Here is a 22,184-nt window from a genome sequence, read left to right on the forward strand (position 1 = left end):
ATTAATTATATAAATATAAATTATTATGAATTAATTATAAGATGTATTATATTAATTTATAATATCAATGTTACATATAATATACATAATACATATATATACATTTAATATATATATGTGGTGTCATATTTATTATGATATATGTATATATTATATAAAATGTAATTATACGTATATAACATATAGGCTGTCTCAGATTTCATTCTACAAACTTGATATATATATTCTGTAGACCTAATACTAAGTAAAAAAGAATTTTAAATAAATATTGGTTGAATAATGGTAACTTTCGATTGCTATGTATAATGCAGAAATATAGTAATTACTTCATTCACTTTGAAATATTTCAATTCTTCACGAATCTAAATATTGTAATTTTTCAATAAAGCTATAAACGACCATCGTTTGCATAAAATTTTTTTTTTTTGAGTCATAGAATATATTGATAAAGTTTGGTGATTAAAACCCGGTCACCCTGTATAATATACATAATTATATAATAAAATATTCCTGTTATTATCGATGCTCTTATAATATACGTATTTTTATTATGACGTATAGATATCGAACTACCATAGAGGAAAATTGAGCGTTCTTAAATGAGAGGAAAAACAGACGAAACACGAATGTTGAAGCGTTTCAATGAAAAGGAAACATTGTACGATATCATTGAAAAAGGCGAAAAAATTTTATTACACACGCGGAACGTTAATATTTTCGTGAAACTGGATTCACGAGTGAAAGGTTTTTTCGCTGTTGAATCGCATTTTTCTCCGAACGTATTCCATTTAACGTGGCAGGAATTTGCAATGTCTTTGAAACCTGAATGTTCGTTAATTATTGCTAATGAAGTCGAGAGAGAAGTTTAAATATTCATTTTAAGTACTCCTAACAGAGTTGCTTTATTAACTACTTTCCTTTGAAATTATTTTTTTGTTATATTGTATATCCTTTTTGTACTATATGATACGTTCTTCTTTTCCTTTTCTTTTTTAATTTGAGCATATTTAGGTCTCATAGAGATTCATTTTAACTATATAATGGATCTATCGCGAATATACACTTATATAATACTATGAACTATAATATACTATTCAACTGTACTATAATATACTATACAACTATGCTATAATATACTATAATATACTATACAACTATGCTATAATATACTATAATATACTATACAACTATACTATAATATACTATACAACTATACTATAATATACTATACAACTATACTATAATATACTATACAACTATACTATAATATACTATACAACTATACTATAATATACTATACAACTATACTATAATATACTATAAAACTATACCATAGTATACTATAATATACAACTACTACTATACAATACATTGTTAGTCGTATTGTCAACATTACTTGAAAATTTAAATCTACTAGATAGACGAAACATATGACTTGAGCATGAATTTGTAAAGATAATTCCTCGAGGGTCTTAAGAAACAGGGATCCCAAAAAAATATTTTTCATAGAAAAATTGTGTTATTTTATTTTATGTAGAATAAAAGTATTTTACATAGAATATAAGGAATTAAGATTCACGTTAAAAAAGAAAATAACATTGAATGACTTTGAAAATGCTTACACATTGGGAAGCTAATAGTATCGCTTGCATTCTCCCTCATTTGCATTCTTTAAATCAGTTCTGTACACAAATCTTTTGCATGTCAACCTAAACGTATCTCATTTGTACGTAAAAGGAAAGATATATGATAAATTTTATATACTATATAATATTAATATATTTTATGATAACTTGTTATAAATTATACTTGTTTCAAATTATCTTTTCAATACAAACGATAAGAACATAACAACAATAATTCTTTATACATTTGGTAAGTCGTATGAAATTATCGATTACATCGAATAATCATTAAATTTCTCAAAATTGTACGAATATGACGTCTCATTAATCTGTACGCTTTCGTATTACTCCACGTAATTACGTCACGTGATAAGCAACAAAGATAAAGATATTATTCTGAATGTTTTTATATGTAAAACCTTATTATATTATTTATTTACGTTTCGAAATATTTTTCTTTCCAACAGCTCTCATTTCTCTTTTAATACATTAACATTAATACAAAATTAATATGACGACAAATATAGAAATATTAACAAAAACACTAACGAACATTCACAAACAAGATCGTGGAAAAACCAAAAAATTGAGAAGAATATTTTATTCTTATATTTTTATTCTTTTACTCTTACTCTATATTTTATCACACAGAATTGTTACGAAAATGTGAAAAACAAGAGTTCCATATTATCAGAAACAGATTGCAGAATGCAATATGAAATATTTTAATTAAAAATTGATTTGTGAATGCATTATAATTATGAGCATAATTATAATTATTCATAATAATCGAGCAGATATAACCATCGTCAATTTGTCAACGTTTAATTATCCATGGTAACTCAATATTGATTAATAAATTACTTCGGTGCACTATAATTTGTTTTGCGACCTACAATTGGAGAAAAGTTTTAATTAAAGGACAAAGGCAATTTGATCTTCCCACGAAATAATGTACACCCTGTGCATCAAATAATCTGTTCTTTATCGCCCTTTCGTGTAATCGTAAATATTGCACGCCATTTTTAGCATCTAACGTATTTATAGAACTTGCATGTTCCACAGAAACTCCAGAGAGTTGATCGTAAAATACATATTCCTTCCCTAACTAAATCTTTAAGTGGATGCATCAAGTCACGGAACTATTACCGGTTGTTCCACTTTATACGATATTCATTTGACATTAGTGCAACATCATTATAGCATTTGTTACGCAATGCATTCGACCCATCCCGCCTTGGCTTACCCATCACGAGTCGTGGGGTCAGTATTTCCAAGGTTTATAACGCGATCGTAAAGACCGGCTGTTTTTGAGTTGGAATCTTAGAATATTGGGGGGCTTAAACACGAGGTTTTTAGAATCCTAGTCTAATCCATACTCAATAGCCAAAGACGTGTTATAAAACACGGTAATTCCGAAGGGTCACACCGAAGCGTATCTAACGGTCTTACAAGCCTGAGCTTCGGGCCCAGAGGAACGCCGGGGCCTTGGGAAAACCCACGACCTCACGCCAGCTCAAGTGTCGTCCCACCCTTGCAGGAGAAGGCGCGTCAAGGGCGCATGGAAGGGGGGTCACGACACTGAGGATGCCGCTGATTGGAAAATTGGGACTTCTTAAAATAGCCAATCAGCGTGCATTCTAAACACGCCAAGGCGAGGAACCAAAACTCTCAAAAAACCGAAGTCAGTTACAATCAGACCACCGAACAGTCATCGCGATAAAACAACCCTTACAGCTCTAGACCTTAAAACAGTCTGAAGCACTCCACGCGAAACCAACCGGAGGAAACAACTTCGTTTGCGTCGCGTCGAAAACAGCGTTTGTAACTTGGATTTTTTTATACCTGACAAGTATTGTCAATTATGTGGAGTCACACAGTCTCTACTACGCTGGAGAATACTATGGCCCTAAATTTCCGCAGTCTAGAGACTGGATTTGACTTAATCTCAACTCTAACTAACTCTTATTAGCTGCTACTAATAACGAACAACTCTTAGTTGACTCGCTCTTAAAAGACTCTTACAAAACTCTTAACGAACTGTTAAAGAACTGCCAATAACTTAAACAACAACTACTCCTAACGAACTACGCAACTCTTCACGAACTAGAAACAGCTAAAGTCTATCTTTCAGAACGGGCCCTTTTAAGCCCGTCTGGAAGGCAAGGGCCTTCCCCGAAGGAGGAGAAATCTCCCTCCACGCAAAGCTCAGGAGGATACTCCTCCTTCCGAGTTAGGCTCTCTGATGGTTCACCCCCGCGGGGACCCTTCCAGTGAGGTGACCGCGCATGCGTCATTGCGCGGGGCCACCTCACGTGGCCCGGCCCCGACCTCCTATGACCCATCTGGCAGCCAGACCCTAAGGGGTCCGCTAAACTTGGCGAAGTGTTCCCTGCAGGAACACTTCGACCATCGTATCCTAATAATGCCTAAAAATATCCTCCAATTATGATATATTCTTTTTGCTTTGTATAAAGTGAAAATAAATACAAACTATATACAGGGTGTCCCAGCAATGGTAGTACAACCTGGAAGGGGATGATTCTACATACAGAAACGAATCCAAAGAAGCAGAATAACATTTTTCATTCGAAGCTTCGTTTTTTAAAAAATCGACTTTGAATATTCATCGAGTACACGTGCATGTAGTTATGGCTTATGAGAATAATATCAATATATGAGTATCGGTGATACAATCGAGGAAGAGGTGATTCTACGTGAGAAAACAAATCGAAAATAAAGAATAAAATTCGTTTTCGTGAAAATCGATTTTGAATATTCACGGATGGGCCACATTTAACATACACATATTTACATATTCGAAGTTGATTTTCTTAACAATGAAGCTTCAAATGAAAAAAATTTATTCTTTATTTTCAATTTGTTTTTTCGCGTAGAATTACCCCCTCCTCGAATCACATCCTCCTCCTGATGTATTAATGGTCTATACATCTAAGCCATAGCTAAGTGCACGTGTACTTGGTGAATATGCAAATTCGTTTTTCTCATAAACAAAGCTTGGAATGAAAAAATTTTATTCTTTTTTTCGATTCATTTCTACATGTAAAATTACTCCTCATCGGTTGTACTAATGTTACAGGAACACCCTATATAAATAACTTTTCATGACGGGCACAATTTTTGTAATTAATTTTAACGCCGATGAAAATTGTGAAGTGTTTTGTATTATATTTATTCACAAATAGAATAGGATTCTTGCAGTAGATGGTACTCTTTGTTTAGTACGAAGCAATGTTTTTAATTGGAATTATTTATTATAGATCAAGGTAGTCAATATAGTCCATATTGTTGTCACATTATATAATAAAACATTTTTCAAGTAAATAACTACCATTGTATATCAGAAATATTGACAATATTTTTCTGTTAACCCGATAGTAGCTTGAAAAATCGAATTACTTAAATAATTTTTATTTATTTTAATTTCAATTATATTTATAATCCATATAGTAAAATAAAATATAATATGAATAATATAATTGAAATAATACAATATAAAAATAACTAATTTAAATTAAGCTGATAATGCGTTATATTATATATGCTTTTATGTAATTCTAACTTCACTTATAAATTGTGCAGCATATTTGCTAATATTATGTAGAATGTTCACGCACGTGAATTATAGTGCTAAACCTTGTTACTATCAATATGTTATACGCTCACACAATATATTATACTTATATGATACCGCCACGAAACACACCAATGGAGATTATATCGTGTCTCTTTCGAATAGAGATTTACCGCGCGTGAGATTTATTGTAATTCCCTTTATTATCGACCGAGGATTTACAGTCTAGTGTAACCAATGCCGGTACGAGCCTTAAGTAAGGATTAAGACAGCGGATATTTTAGCCCCGCTTTTTTCCGGCAATTACCATTTAAATTACTATCTAGACAAAGTTCATAGATAAATATTTTCTAAGAATTATAATTAATTACTTTTGGTAGAAAGATGAAAGATTTTTATTTTCTTAAATTAATTTATAGAGAAAAATACTGACTATAATACAATATTGAAAATTTTGAAAATTTTGGAAAAAATATATCCACAGAAGGGCCAAAAAAATTTCTCGTACATTAAATTTAATCTCGTGAATTAAATTTAAATATGTTATTTTTATCTTTATATATGTTATTTTCATCTTTCACAGCACATAAATTAATTTTTCCTGATGGACGATATCAATTTATAATAGAAAATCTTAAACAACTATCGATAATTATTGTAACACAAATTAATGACTATGACGTGAAATCGGTATGTTATTATTTAGTAAAATATCATTTTCGACTGATTTTCAAATACACATTTCATTTGCAATGCACATTTTCAATTGCAATTTTGTTATTCTTGATTTTTGCTTCATTTTGAACAATAAGATCTTCTTGCTCTATTTGTACCACAAATTTTTACCCATGTTAAATAATAAAATTAGTAATATTTCATAAATATGCATATAACATATGAGCCGTTCACTACACAAATCGATTAACTCCACTTTTTGAAAAATCTTAAATTTAAGTGTCAAAGCACTTGGTATTGTCGTAACTTTTTATATTTATAATAACTTTTCCTGATAATTAAGATTTACACCATTAAACGACAACAATGTTTTGGCCACTGAATAATAAATAATTTATTTCAGAGGTCACTTTGATTAACTCCGTACTCTAATGTAAATCGTTGCAATAATGCAACTCAAATGCACTAGCAAGCCATGAATGATAACGGTGAATTTTTTAGCGCCGTCTTATCAGAATTTAAGTAAAATTTAGTAAAATTTAAATTTATTACTTTTTTCACTTGCCAAATCGATTAACTCTTCCAGTAACATAAAAATGGTAACATTACCAACGATTACCTTTTGGCTATTTTTTCTTATAAATTTTATATACCGTTAGATGAAAGTTACATTTGTATTTATGCATTCTACGATATTTATTTCGATTTAAATTATAAAGGGAATTTTAAAAAACAATATACATTATTTCATTGCATTTCTCCACTTTTTGTTTTATGGAGTTAATCAATTTGTGCAGTGAACGGCTCATGTGTGAAGTGTCTGTTTATATTTTACGCTATTTGTCATACATTTTATATAACATGATATATTTTCTATATTTATTAAATAATTAATAACATTTTAACCATATAAAATTTCATTGTGTGATAATTATATGATTTTTCGTCGTTCAAGGATAACAATAATTGATCATTTATTTGTAACAAAATTGCAAATGCAGTAAAGTAAACAAAATTTTTTATTATATAAAAAGATACTTTGTTATTATCGTCGAAGGTATACAAACATTTTTAACAGAAACGGTGTATAGATAATTGTTTGAAACTATAGATTGAATTCGTTTTCATCGACAGAAGGTCGACGATAAATTGAACGAAAAATTTCAATTCTCATTAGTTAGATCTCATTTGATAAAAGTTAATTTATCAAAAATTATATTCTATATCATAAATATCATTTTCGCGTGTTATCGAACAGTTATTAAATGTTGAAACCTACAATACTACTTTACTGGAAAACCTATAATCACATCTGATGCTAATATCGTATTAATAAAATATAATAACATTCGAATAATCCTCGATAATCCTGCGCGACATCATTTCTTCATTTTCGCATGAACCATTTATTTTAAAAATATGGTTTCGTTTATGTTTGAGTAAATAAAATAAATACAGAGAACAAACCTTTAATAACTTATTTTAGTGACTTTTGTTACGTTTAATTAACCTGATTCGTAGTATGAACATAATTTCCAATAAAAAAAAAACAATTAATAGTGTGAGAGGAATTTTTATTTTTGATGACGTTATCCTGCACTGGGATTTATTTTTGCTTCAAGGAAAATTTGATAAGCTGAATGGTTTATCAAAGCTAGGCTGAATAACGCAATGGGCTGATGTCATAGAGCCATTGGGAACCTTGCTGAAAGGTTCCAAGGGTCACTTTTTCGCAATCCACCGTGCAGTACTCATCACAGAAAAACTCGAGTCCCATATATATTATTAAGAAATTTTAAATATGGACCGTTTATTTTGAAATTGGTGTAAGACCATTAAAAAAAAAAAAAAAAATGAGATATCACGTAATTTATGTTTAATTTAGCATGAACTTTTTATTTACAATTAGTTAGTATTTAATATCTTAAAAAATGCCAATGCTTTATTCAATTTAACATTGGTTAATAAAAGAAATTGCATAGCCATTGATTATGAAAGCGATATAAATCCAATTTCCATAGGATTATTATGAAGTTATGAAACAATGTAGACAACATAATAAATTTATTTTGCACGAAATGAAACGAGAGAATTTCGTTTCAATAAAAAATCTATAAAACGCAATTGAAAAACCGATACGAAGAAACACTAATGGACAAAAGGTAAATTAGTTAGAAATATGTTGGATGAGGTTTTGCAAAAGTGCACCGTATATTATTTTATATAAAACATCAATGGAGAACATAGAATTTAAGACTAAATTTATCACCTACATGTCGAGAAAGATCGACAAAATTTGAAAAAGTCGTCCTGGCGCCTTTTTGTCACGATGCCAGATCTATTATATACGAAAATTATAAAGATATGGAGCAGTTATTACCTTACATACCTTCTGTTCATCATGAATATTTCAAATAAATAAATAATACCAATATCTTGTTTTAAGTTTAACAATATATAAATATAATAAACGTTCAAAATAAAGAATACTACTCCTATTTTATTTCTTGTTATTATTTCTACACAAAATTGGATTTATACGAAATATATTTTAAGTGATATTTAATTTTTCAAAATTGGAATTAAATGATTTTTACAATTGGTTAATTATGAAAGTGGTGTAAGTCATGGTGTAAGCCATGTCGTGCAACCTGAAGTAGTGCTCATCGTCCAGTGGGCAATGGGACAGCATTGACACAGCAGATGCCAGGCTGGTTTGTCTCTCAGTTGGTATTTTGATTTTCCTTTTCGTGTTGTTACAGTAACTTCTTGTACTACTTGTATTACAACAATTTTACGTTACTTGTTACTTGACTCGTTTATTAACCACTTGCGCTGGAAAGACGTGCCACGCACGTCGTAATACTTTTATCGCAGAACCGCTAACAACGTGCTACATACGTCGTCAGGCAATTGTCACAGAAACAACACTGGACCGTTCTGGCACACGCGTCTGTGAGTTTATTGGTATTACAAGTGGTTAAAATTCCAACTAGTATAATATTTGCGGGGTCCTTCCCCCCTCTCGTTGAAGTCAGGTCCTAGAAGTTGGGCTATCTCAGGTATCCCTTGTTATGGTGGTGGAGCTAGAAGGGATAATGGGAAAAGGAAGGGATGCGTTTCGTCCCGGGCCTGCTAGTGGACTCATCGGTAAAGCTTTCTTCTAGCAGGCCGTGGCTTAGACTGGGATACTATTGCAAGGACGGAAAGTTGTATATATAGGATTTGCAGGTTGTTACGGTCCCAATATTGTGACTCAGCTCGTTGTGGCAGGCACGGTTTTGGGTTGTAAGGCCAACGTGTGCAATAGACGGGCGTGAAGGACCAAATGATTCGACAGACTTCAGCTCGGTGGTCCAATGCTTGTACATTGCCATACGATTCTGAGTTCAATGTGCCCGATTTGATTTTATAGCAGATAGCCAATCCATGGGACTGATTATTCACGAAGCTTGTGCACTGGTTGATTGATGCAGACTGTCTGTACAGACTGCGCGTTGTGACTGTTTGATGTTGACTGACGAACTTACTGATGGATACTGACCCAACTGACTGTGAGATGGATACTGAAGAACTGACTGTGCAGGTATCTCAAATAATTTTGGTATCTCAAAGCCAGTTTTCGCCATCCTACAGTATGATGCTTCATTATTCCGCCAAAAGAATACTATGAAGTATTATTCAACATTTCCTAATTAATCCTAATCCAAATCCTAATTAATTCCTGCACGAATGCTTTTTACCCCAGATTTTGTTATTTTTCTGACGATTAACGCATCACTTTCACCAAATTTACAATAATCTTCGAACAACAGAGGTAACCTTCAATCTTTTAACTGGGAAGCCATATTTTTTGCTGTATCACGACTAAGCGACTGTCAAGTTGATGTTACGTCGAAGATTTATCGCGAACGAGAGGTTCTCCGAGCGGTTAAAGCGGCTTCGTGAAATCTTGCTTCTTTAAAGTGCTAAACTGTACCTCCACTATGCTTATCGCGAAAAATAGGATACTATGGACGCATGAGAGAATGATGCATGACCAGAATTTTGCACCAACACTCGCTACAGAGGCATTCATCCCGACACGCTTCGATATTTCGCCTTAGGCTCACATTTAGACCGTTTATTTTGAAAATGGTGCAGGTCCATTTTTTAAAATAATGAGATATCGCGTAGTTTATGCCTAATTTGGTGTAATCTTTTTATTTATGGCTAGTTAGTATTTAATATCTTAAAAAATGCCAATGCTTTGTTCAATTTGAAATTGGCAGACAAAAGAAATTGGGTAGTCATTCATGATTATGAGAGCGACGTAAGTAAGTCAAATTTCTATGGAATTATTATGATATTATGAAACAGTGTAGACAACATAATAAATTTATTTTATTACGATTTTATGATTTATTATTATTTTATGATTATGAAAGTGGTGTAAGTCCATTTGCAATCAGTAAATATACATTATTTTAGTTAAATTCGCCTAAAGGAAATTTATATAATCAAATTACGTATTGATAAATTAGTAGAAACATTACCAGACCTGACATAATTAAGCTATATTTTTTAATTGATAAATATACTGATTTTTAATTTTCTTGAAACAATAGAAAATGAACTTGCACCAGTTCCAGAATAAACGGTCCATTTGTTAAAATACAAAGACAAATATTTTTGTATTTATTACGAAAATTTCGTTAACGATCTCTGAAATTAGACAAAACTTAGAGAGTTATTTAGTAAACAAATTACATATTGATAAATTAGTAGAAACATTATCAGACCTGACATAATTAACATATATTTTTTAATTGACAAATATGCTAATCTTTTAGTTATTACTAATTAAACTAAAATTAGTATTAACTAAATAGTTAATAGTAATTTCATATTTACAGTACTCTCGATACTTTTTACTTGGTATAGATGTTTCCTGTTCATTTTGTTCGTTAATTTTATTTGTAAACGTGATACTTAAAATTAATAAAATTTGTTATTGAAAAATTGATATAATTTTGTTCATAAATGTGATACTTACAGTCAATGAAATTTATTATTACAGAATTAATATAACCTTATTTGTAAATGTGACACTTCCAGCTAATAAAATTTGTTATTGAAAAATTGATATAATTTTGTTTATAAATGTGATACTTCCAGTCAATGAAATTTATTATTACGGAATTAATATAACCTTATTTGTAAATGTGACACTTCCAGCTAATAAAATTTGTTATTGAAGAATAAATATAACCATATTTGTAAAATGTTAATAAAATTTGTTATTGAAAAAGAAACAAATTCGAAAATTTGTATAACCTATCTCTACGATTGCATTGCAGAATTATAATCACTCGAGTTCATATTCGTTCTTAGTGCAAATTTATAGTATAAATTTCCCTGTACTATATATTTTTGCTAATTTTCGATCCTATTAGTCATGTCCTATATTATTTTTACAGTTAGAACTACAGAATGTATAACACAGAAACTACCCTGCCACAATGAAAATATGGCTTGCGGATCGACACAGAGACAAGAGACGTAGTCGACTCCATCTTTGTTACCTTCGAAATCCTAACTTTCATATTTTTGACTCATATACTGACATAGTAATAACAGAAAACACGTCGACACGATTTTTGTCGTACTTAAGTGATTAATATTTTAAATAATAATTAATCAATAAGTATCAATGAACTTAATTATATGTTAATACTTTATGCCTCTTTATCTATATTCTTTGTCAAGATCCTATATGAACCTATTTCTAAATGTAGTATTTCTGATCAATCATAAAAATATTCCAATTCTTTCCACATTTTTACATGTCAATTGTTATATCCAAATTCCCTATATTTATATTTATACATGTATAACTATATAGAAGTCGTCATCTATTACTAAAATATATTTTATTCCAATAATACAATATTTGAATAATGGAACGTTCAATTATCACAAGATTTGGATAATTCGTGTTCGGATATGAGAGGACCTACTGCATTATTTTACTCGGAATTTAATACCCTTTTAAATCGTATGATCAATAGTTTATAATAACATATGTTATTAACAATAATATTATTATATCATTATATTACACATTAATAACAATAATATAGTAATAATAATTTTACAATAATATAACAGCAGTATAATAATAACAATAATATTTTAATATAATTATTATATCTATAAATAAATATTAATATTTTGTTATTATAATATTAATATTATTAATATTAATTATCTCAATTATTATTATTATTATTAAGATATTATAATTGAGAAACAGAAGGCGAGCTTTATATATTGATAAAAATACGAAATAACAGGAAACTAATGATTATATTATATGCTTCTATTATTATATCTATTATTATTAAATTATAAAATAATCTTTTCATTTGACAGATAGATTAAAAGTGTGATCTTCCGTGACAGAATTGGATCACTCACCCTGCACAGTCGGCCGTGACATTTTACCTTCTTTTATTCCGACAAGAATCTGTAAGAAGACGAAATTGAGATTTCAATTATTTGCAAGAGATTAAACAATTTTGCAGCACCTCTTTGTACTCGTATCACGCGATCCACCGCACTCCTTTGTGGGCGTTTTGATCTTAGCCGATTTTCCGCGGCTACATTTCTTTTCAGACGATTTACTGTCGTCGTGAAACTTTCGGCCGGGATATTAAAATCTGACGCGATTTTTCCAACCGTATCTCCTTTCATTCATCCATTAAATATTTATGATCTATTCGAACGCAATGCTTTACAAACATTCAAAATTCTCGAGTAATATTCCTTTCTAATAAGAAGACACGAATATCGTACAATACTCTTAATAGCTAAAAATAAAAAGGAAAAGAAAGATAAATGTAGGAAATAATTTTTAATATCGAAATAAAATGTGAGTGGAATTATTTGTGGTTGAAGAAATTATTTTTTCACGTGATGATAAATAATTTTTTAACACAGGTAACCCCCCTATAACACGGTAGATGGGTTCCTAGAATTCCTACAATTTTGTGAAACCGTGTTGTATGGGACCCAGAGCCAGTACAAAAAGGGGATTACGTTCCGCAAACTTATTAAAAACAAATTTCTTTTCTAATTCTACATAAACAACTTAATTTTTATTCAAAATATAAATGTATGTGCAACACAAAAAAAGTAAGAAACAAAAATATTATTATAATTTAACTTAACTTTAATTTAATAAATTTCTTCGTCGCCACTGCTCATATAGAAGTACAGTGTTGTTCAAAGGTTTTTGCAATTTTCTTATCGTATTTTCTTAGAGCGAAACCGTGTTGTAGGGGGTTCTCGCAATTTATAAATCATGTTATAGGAGGGCTACCTGTATAATAAAATAATTTAAAATATATTGCAAATAATAAATATTATCTGATAAATAATATACTTCGAATGATATTGATGCTTTTCTGTTGTTTCAAAAAATAGTACGAAATAAAGAGTATCCACGTAAATTATCTTATTATGCTAAAATGTATCAAGAAACCAAAGGTATAGATTTCATGAACATCAAACGTGAAACAAACAGAATATTCTCTTTACTTCTTTCACGCTCCAAGTGCAAATTATTCTGAAACGTTTCAAGAAAGGCTTCTATCTATTAAAGAAAAAGAAGGAAGAAAAAGAAATGTTGAAGATCTTATTATTAAAGATTTTACATAATTTAGCAGTCAAAAAAGATATGAGATTCTTATATCCATTGGAATGGACATAATATGAAACAATGTCTATTAGATATTCAAGAAAACTGCTGATTTTAGAGATTTTTAATTCAATAGATGAAATTTAATATAAAAAGACTATTATTCAGAAATTCTGTTGTTTCTATTGTTTAGAAATTTTCTTATTCACATATTTAAGTCTCTCTATTAGTTTCAATGTATGAAACTGTACAATAATTAGATATAGAAGCTCAAAAGTTAATAATTACATTGCATTCTCTTGATATTGAGTAACTATCGTTTAAAACATTTGTTCAATAAATTTTTGTCGTTTTCATTGAAAACATTTCATAAATAATTTCAGTGGATGAAGTTGCATGACTCGTTCTGTATATCATAAAAATGCTAAAAAATGTGCAGTAAGTATAACAAATTTTTGAGAGAATATTTAGTGAAAATCCAAAATTATAACTTCGTTCGAACAACAGGAATTATGTACGAAACGAAACGAATAAAAATTTTAAATCCGCCAACAATTATTTGAAACATTAAAGGGGAGTACTCTTGTCAGGGGATGAAAACCAGCCACCAGTTATTTTTCGGACAAAATGCTGAAAATTCATATTCTGATATAATTTTTCTCGTTGGAGTAAATTACGCAAGAATTATTTTCGTAATTAAATCTCTTCCATATTTCTGGATAGGTACTTTTATACGAAAGTTATCTGATTTCATAAAATTCATAATCTCTTTTCTTCCTTATCTTCGTTTTCGAAAGAGTTATCTTGACAAAATCATTTTAATCGTAATTATTCACTTTTAGTTTGACATAGTAATTAGAAACCACTACTATTGTACGTAAGTACATATATTTCGAATCCTCTTCGCTTTGTAAGGCCTATTCTAATTGTAATTGTGCAGACAAGGTTGTCTTTCTTGCACGTTAGTATGTTATCCCTGCTTTATCTTCGCATCTCATTATTCGCTGTACGTGACAACTGTTAATGATTATTCACTCATTTCTAATCTAATATCTTTCAATGAATCCATTATTATTTTAATATATGAGCCGTTTATTTTGAAAGTGGCCTAAGTCCATTTGTCAATTATTTCCGTAGTTACATGTACAACTTCAAGTTATCTATCAATGAAGCATTTGAAGTTACTTATATTCCGAGTAAATACTATAATTTTGGACACGTAAGTTTTCAGAGTTAGTTCAATAATTGAGCCGTTTATTTTGAAAATGGCCTAAGTGCATTTATACTTAAATTGAGATATTTATTATCGATAATGTCCGAAGGCAGTGAGGAAGGTAATTTTAATTAATTAGTATTTAACAAGTTAACCTCAGTTTTTGGACAATCATAGATCACAAATTCTTAATATCAGGACATTCGTGTTTACCAAATGATAGAGATTTCGGCGTGGTAGAAATGTCATTAAAAAAAAAATAATTTACTGTTTGTCCCCCAAGATTATTATAATATTATCAAAAAGTGCCGGAAAGGTAATAACTTTATTGTAAATGAAATAAAACAAGAAGATTTTGTATCAACAAAATTATTAGAAGACGCAATTTTTAAAAGGGTAAAGAATTCTAACGGAGAATCGATAAACCGGTTAAAAATATGTTGGATGCAAATCGATAAACTGGTTAAAAATATGTTGGATGCATTTTGTCAGAAATGAACCGTATAAAATTTTCTATGAGACATCAATGAATGAGAATGAAAATTTGAAAGTCCTGGATTTATTACCATGTCGGGGTAGACCAAGAAAGATCGAAAATATTGTATCGACACCACTGTATAAAAATATCAGACAAATTACAACAGCAAAATTCAAGGACATAATGGACCTACTACGATATATACCACCGGAACATCGTGATTTCTTCAAATCCCTTTCACACATACAAAATGTAAATGAGCAGTAAATTGTTTTGTAATTTATGTAGTTAAAAAATGTTATGAATCGCATAAATTATGTTTTCGAAGTGTTGTAAAAATATATAAAATAAATTAAGTATTGTTTTCTTCAATTTGAAGCATCTTAAATTATGTTGAATGGACTTGGGCTCCTTCAAATTTTATAAGGAATCTGGTTATTAATTTTGAATGTAGCCTAACTCCATTCTTGGTAAGAAAAAGCATATTATTCACTAAATAATTGTCATTATTTTAATAGGGACTATAAATTTGACTCCTTTAGATACACTTAAGCAATATGACTCGTTAGTACCCTATACGTATATTTTTAATTGCATTGAAACACAAACCCTTAAATATCTTAATTTAAGTATAAATGGACTTAGGCCATTTGCAAAATAAACGGCTCATATTATTCCTTCTATTCACTGATAACTCTTTCAACAGAAGCTTTCAAACACTTATATCAGTTGTACTGTTTATTAGACAACGTGACCAAGGATAAAGTAGCTTTTCGTCACTGACAAGGAGGGTACAAGTACCTTCGAGTCATTGATTTAGTTGTGTTACCACGCGTCGCGAATGTAAAAGTTGTTTCCTTCTTAGGAACGCGTGGGGTGCTCTAGACGCTTTATGGTTAAGAGCTATTAATTTTGTTTGGTAACCCAAATGTTAACTTATTTCGTCTTAGCTCCTTTCCTCGGAGTCGCGATTCTAACTCCTTAAAGGATCGAATATAACTGACTGAAGTTTGGATGTGAATGACTTGAAAGCTCGACTGTGACTCCTTGATAGTTGGAATGTGACTCCTTGAGAGCTCGAATGTGACCCCTGAATTTTGGTTGCTATCTGGTTCCTCGCCTTGGTTTGATATAATTGATATAATTTTGTATTCGCTAGTATGTAGCTAATCCTGTAGTATTAGCGTTTTCGACGCGATGCAAACGAAGTTGTTTCCTCCGGTTGGTTTCGCGTGGAGTGCTTTAGACTGTTTTAAGGTCAAGAGCTGGTAAGGGTTGTTTTATCGCGATGATTGTTCGGTGGTCTGATTGTAACTGACTTCGGATTTTTGAGAGTTTTGGTTCCTCGCCTTGGCGTCTTTAGAATGCACGCTGATTGGCTATTTTAAGAAGTCCCAATTTTCCAATCAGCGGCATCCTCAGTGTCGTGACCACCCTTCCATGCGCCCTTGACGCGCCTTCTCCTGCAAGGGTGGGACGACACTTGAGCTGGCGTGAGGTCATGGGTTTTCCCAAGGCCCCGGCGTTCCTCTGGGCCCGAAGCTCAGGCTTGTAAGACCGTTAGATACGCTTCGGTGTGACCCTTCGGAATTACCGTGTTTTATAACACGTCTTTGGCTATTGAGTATGGATTAGACTAGGATTCTAAAAACCTCGTGTTTAAGCCCCCCAATATTCTAAGATTCCAACTCGAAAACAGCCGGTCATTACGATCGCGTTATAAACCTTGGAAATACTGACCCCACGACTCGTGATGGGTAAGCCAAGGCGGGATGGGTCGAATGCACCGCGCAACTATTAGTAACGTCTTAATTGCATTAAACAATGTGGTATGATCTTTGAAGTTATTTTTTAATTATTATATACTTCGTTCAAACACATTAAAAATTGTAAACCAATATGAAATGACAATGAAGTACACATAATGTCAAAAAGGCATTCCAGGAGAAATATTCTGTATATTGCGTAATTAATTATAAAACTAAATGTAAAACTATAATTCTTTATGAACAAAAGGAAGAAATAAATTCGTATCATTATTTTCTTCTTTATACGAAATATTTGCTCTTTGTAGACTTTTTATATCTGTCTATCAAAAATCTTGGGTAAGTGAAATAATGTTACTCTACGCCTCTTTTTCAAATTTTGAAATTTCTTGAAATATTGAGAAGACTAGACGAAAGGAAAATGTAACTAATGCAAATATGCTAAAGAAAATGAATAATAGCGAAATATTCGAGTTAAATGAAATGTTGGAAATGATAAAACTGATAATTCCAATTTACGATGTTATTGCACGTAGAACAATTTTTTTCAAAATACCACTATTTTTATAAATTTAATTATTACAATTTTTATAAATTTATTTTAACTTATATTTTATGTGTTTTAATTTTATATGATTCAAACGATACTGCAAAATCACAAAGTGATAAGAAAATGCAAGAATACAATCGTGTACTTACTTCAGGACAGATTGGGATAACACAATAATTTTAAAAGCTATAGTAGCTTGAAACTTCGAAAGTTACCACTGCACTTAATAAATGATGCACTGAAACAATAATATGTTTAGTCAAAGATACTGGAGTGGAAATGAGTAAACTATCGTTATGGAAAGCCAAAATTAAATAAAATGTTAAAACACTCACAGCAAACGTACAAGAAATATAAGACCGACTATACAATTATATCGAGAACAGGTATTGCAAGAAGCAGAATGTTTAATGACCAGTAGCATACAGTAATATTTCCAACTGAAATGAATTTAAAAAAAAAAAATATTTACATGGCTTTTGTACGCCATGAATTTTAAAATTTAATATCTCTTTTGATTAAAATTTTTTCGAATATGCGAGATGAATTTTGGCTACGATATTACATTTTGCGAAATTCATTCCTGCATAAAAATCGTCAAAATATTAATAAAATAATGAAAGAAACAAAAAAAGTAATAATAATAATAATTTAAAATAATAATCCTTTAAAAAATGAGAGAATAACAGCTAATGGAAATTAATAAAAGAATAAAATGACAAATTAATAGAAATAATATAATATTAATTTAAATGTAAAAATTAATAGAATTGAGTAAAACAGATAAAAATAATATAATATTAATTGAAATGTGGAAACTGATAGAATTAAATAAAATAGATAAAAATTCTTGCAAAAATTACGAATTTTCGATTTTTTTGAGAGATAATTTTTAATTAATTTTCATCCGAGTGCATCCCATTAAATGTGAAGATAAATCTGTGTCGAAGTAGAGCTGTTTTTCAGTGACTGTTTCAGACAGTTGAAAATTTATAGGTGACATGTCGACAGGAGAGAGATATGTAAATATTTTACGATAGAATTTACTTACCAAAATTTACAACTCGCTGGAAAAATGACCTTCCGGCATGCATTTATTTTATAACGGGACAACATTGCCAAATATACTGGCAAAATATAAGAAAATATATACGTAAAATTAGGAGGAAATTACCGAATGAAAACAGTATTGAATTATTACCATGTCAAGCAAGAAATACCGACATTAAATTGATCGAGTACTTATAATATTTGGCTGAAAACGTAGCTGAACACTACGAAACAAGTAAACTCTTATTTTAAAGAATATTGTTAAACGTGATTCGAAATATGCAAAAATTAGACTTTTTGTATTTTTTAATTCAAAATTCTAAAAGGCAGATTATTTTCTTTCAGTCAGCTTTTTACGGAATTCTTCATTGTGATAACTGATATGGGTCACCCTGTATATGAGCCGTTCATTGCACAAATTGATTAACTCCATAAAACAAAAAGTGGGGAAATGCAATGAAATAATGTATATTGTTTTTTAAAATTCCCTTTATAATTTAAATCGAAATAAATATCGTAGAATGCATAAATACAAATGTAACTTTCATCTAACGGTATATAAAATTTATAAGAAAAAATAGCCAAATGGTAATCGTTAGTAATGTTACCATTTTTATGTTACTGGAAAAGTTAATCGATTCGGCAAGTGAAAAAGTGATAAATTTAAATTTTACTAAATTTTACTTAAATTCTGATAAGACGGCACTAAAAAATTCACCGTTATCATTCATGGCTCGCTAGTGCATTTGAGTTGCATTATTGCAACGATTTACATTAGAGTACGGAGTTAATCAAAGTGACCTCTGAAATAAATTATTTATTATTCAGTGGCCAACAAATTTTTGTCGTTTAATGGTGTTAATCTTAATTATCAGGGAAAGTTATTATAAATATAAAAGTTATTACTATACCAAGTGCTTTGACACTTAAATTTAAGATTTTTCAAAAAGTCGAGTTAATCGATTTGTGCAGTGAACGACTCATATGTATATACAATACGTAAATTGATAACGTAGAACAGTATAATTCAAAGAAGTAAGTTCATGTGTAAAAACAAAATGGAAGGGAATACGATTGTCCATCACGTTGAAATTCTGCCATATTACATATGTATTTTATTCATAGGTGCCAGGTTCCATTGGCGAATCACCGTGTGGTGCAGTGAAAGAAGAAAAAGGAATGCAACGTTTGGAGGCTATGTTGTACGTTCTTGATGAGATAAATTTAGACAATGATTTATTACCCAACACCACCTTAGGCGCACTTATCCTCGACTCCTGTAGCAGCGACACCTATGCCCTTGACCAAAGCATGGAATTCGTTAGATCATACATGAACCAAGTAAGTATATTTTAAACGTCTTATATTTAAATTTGATGTTCTATACAATTCAAATATTTAAATCGAAATATTTTTCTCTATTTTCCAACTTAAAATATAATATATTCGAACATCAGTTACGTTTGTATTTTAAAAGTTAAATATGTGGATGTAAGTTTAAAAGCATGTTTGCAAATCTATCGACGTATACAAAAATAATTCGTTCAATGCAATTTTGAAAAATTCTAATTTCAAAATATTCTAATTTCTCTTGTATTAACGAATTTCGAATTTCTTGTTCTTGTTAAAAATTAAACAAAACGATGTGCTTTAAGCACATATATTAACAATTCTATCACTATTTAGAGAAATAATTTAATACAATTTTGGAAAATACATTTTCCAGTCTAGCTTTTCATTTTTTTCTTAGTAACAAATTTTAATTGTCTTCTTTTTTTCTAATGTAAAATATATTTTACATATGCAAAATACGTATTTTCGACTTTATTAATATTTAACAAAATAACTCGTTTAATGTAATTATTGTCAGATTAATTAATTATTATTATTAATTAATTTTTAAACTATTATTAATTAATTCTCATATTAACGAATTTCAAATTTCTTGTTCTAATGTTTTAAAAATTAAACAAAAAGATATGCTTCAAGCACATATATTAACAATTCTATCACTATTTAGAGAAATAATTTAATATAATTTTGGAAAATACATTTTTCAGTTTATCTTTTCATTTTTTCTTTACTAACAAATTTTAATTTTCTTCTTTTTTTCTAATATAGAATATATTCATATATACGTGGAATATATTTTTCGTATACAAAAAACATATTTTCGATTCTATTAATATTTAACAAAAATTGTATTCTGCAATGTATCGTTCTAATTTCCACCTCATTAACAAATTTCTATTCTTCCTAATTTAAAATATAGTTCAAAAATTATGCACAGCAATATGTTTAAAATACGTATATTGACAATTCCACGTGTATTTAAAAAAGTAATTCGTTTAATACAATTTTAGAAAATACACTTTGCAGAATATCGTCCCAATTTCTCTGATATTAACGAATTTCGTTCTGTCCTGAGTCAAAATTACGTATTTTCTGGAATTACCTTATCGATCTTAAATGTGCCTCCGAGGCAATAGATTAATCGGTACCTAACTAACACCGAGAGTTAATAGACATGCCATTTATCAATTCCATCTCGCCTAATTCTTGAAATTACGTACGTACTATCTACGTACCACTTACCTACACTAAGTTTCACGTAACATATCGTTTCAGAATGAAATTTATTTGCGATAAAATAGACTACAAGTGAAGAAATAAAATCTGAAAGAAGAAAAACTAATTAATAGCTGAAAACAAAAAAAAATGATTAAAACCTGAAAGAGGAAATTATTATTAAAATGTTTAATGAAGTGGGTAGTGAGAGAGGGTAGCCAACCCTCACCTCACTTCGAACCCCCACCCCTCGCGCACAACGAAAATTTAGATGTTACACTTCCGAAGTCAAACCGACAAATGACTTATGCAGCGTCGCGTCACCCCTTATATAGCCTCCGATCGGCCGAAGTTCCACGGAAATTTCCGAACTTTTCCGATTTTATTAATTATTATTTTTCCGCTATAGAAGGCAATAATTTATTAATTTTTTCATTGTTATTATAAATATATGTTGCAAACAATTTTTTATTAAGAATATTAATTTGTTATAAACAATCAGTGTAATAATTTATAAACTTTTTGCAAATTAGAGTTACATTTTGACACAAATTCGTTCCAAGTTCAAGTAATAACCAATAATTCCTTTTTTTTTCACTTTTATTTTAAATTTACGTTGTGAACAATTTGTTATTAACAATAATAATTTGTTACTAACGGTAAGTATTATAATTTACGTGTAATAGTGTAGTTACGTGTAATTATTACTCGGAGTGTTCGAACTAATGCCGATAATACTATCGGTTTTTCATTAATTACAATCTTTTATGCAATTAATTTATAAATTACATGCTCACATTATAAAAAGAATATCCTTGGGAACATTCTCATACCATTTTTGTTCTTATTTTACTTCTAATTTTGTTCATAATATTTATTTTGTCGGACCATCGCGCCGATTGTTGTTATCGAATCACGTACATCGTGAAGTAAGTAACAATAACAAACTAATTAGCGTCAAATTATGTGTAAAAATTGCATAA

At 30.0% G+C, this 22,184-nt stretch overlaps 1 protein-coding gene across 1 annotated transcript in view; it reads left to right on the top strand.

Annotated features, from left to right (window-relative positions):
- The window catches only part of LOC108555688 (metabotropic glutamate receptor 7-like), a gene marked incomplete at its 3' end in the record, with an annotated part of 20,952 nt that extends 978 nt beyond the window's left edge, over positions 1 to 19,974 (top strand). Inside the window, exon 2 of the mRNA XM_017911469.1 lies at positions 19,759 to 19,974. Within this exon, the coding sequence (XP_017766958.1) occupies positions 19,759 to 19,974 (216 nt within the window). The remainder of the gene's footprint in view (positions 1 to 19,758) is intronic.
- Between the last annotated feature and the right edge of the window lie 2,210 nt (positions 19,975 to 22,184).

Source organism: Eufriesea mexicana, unplaced genomic scaffold (genome assembly GCF_001483705.2).
Source record: "Eufriesea mexicana isolate 0111107269 unplaced genomic scaffold, ASM148370v2 scaffold219, whole genome shotgun sequence".
NCBI lineage: Eukaryota > Metazoa > Arthropoda > Insecta > Hymenoptera > Apidae > Eufriesea > Eufriesea mexicana.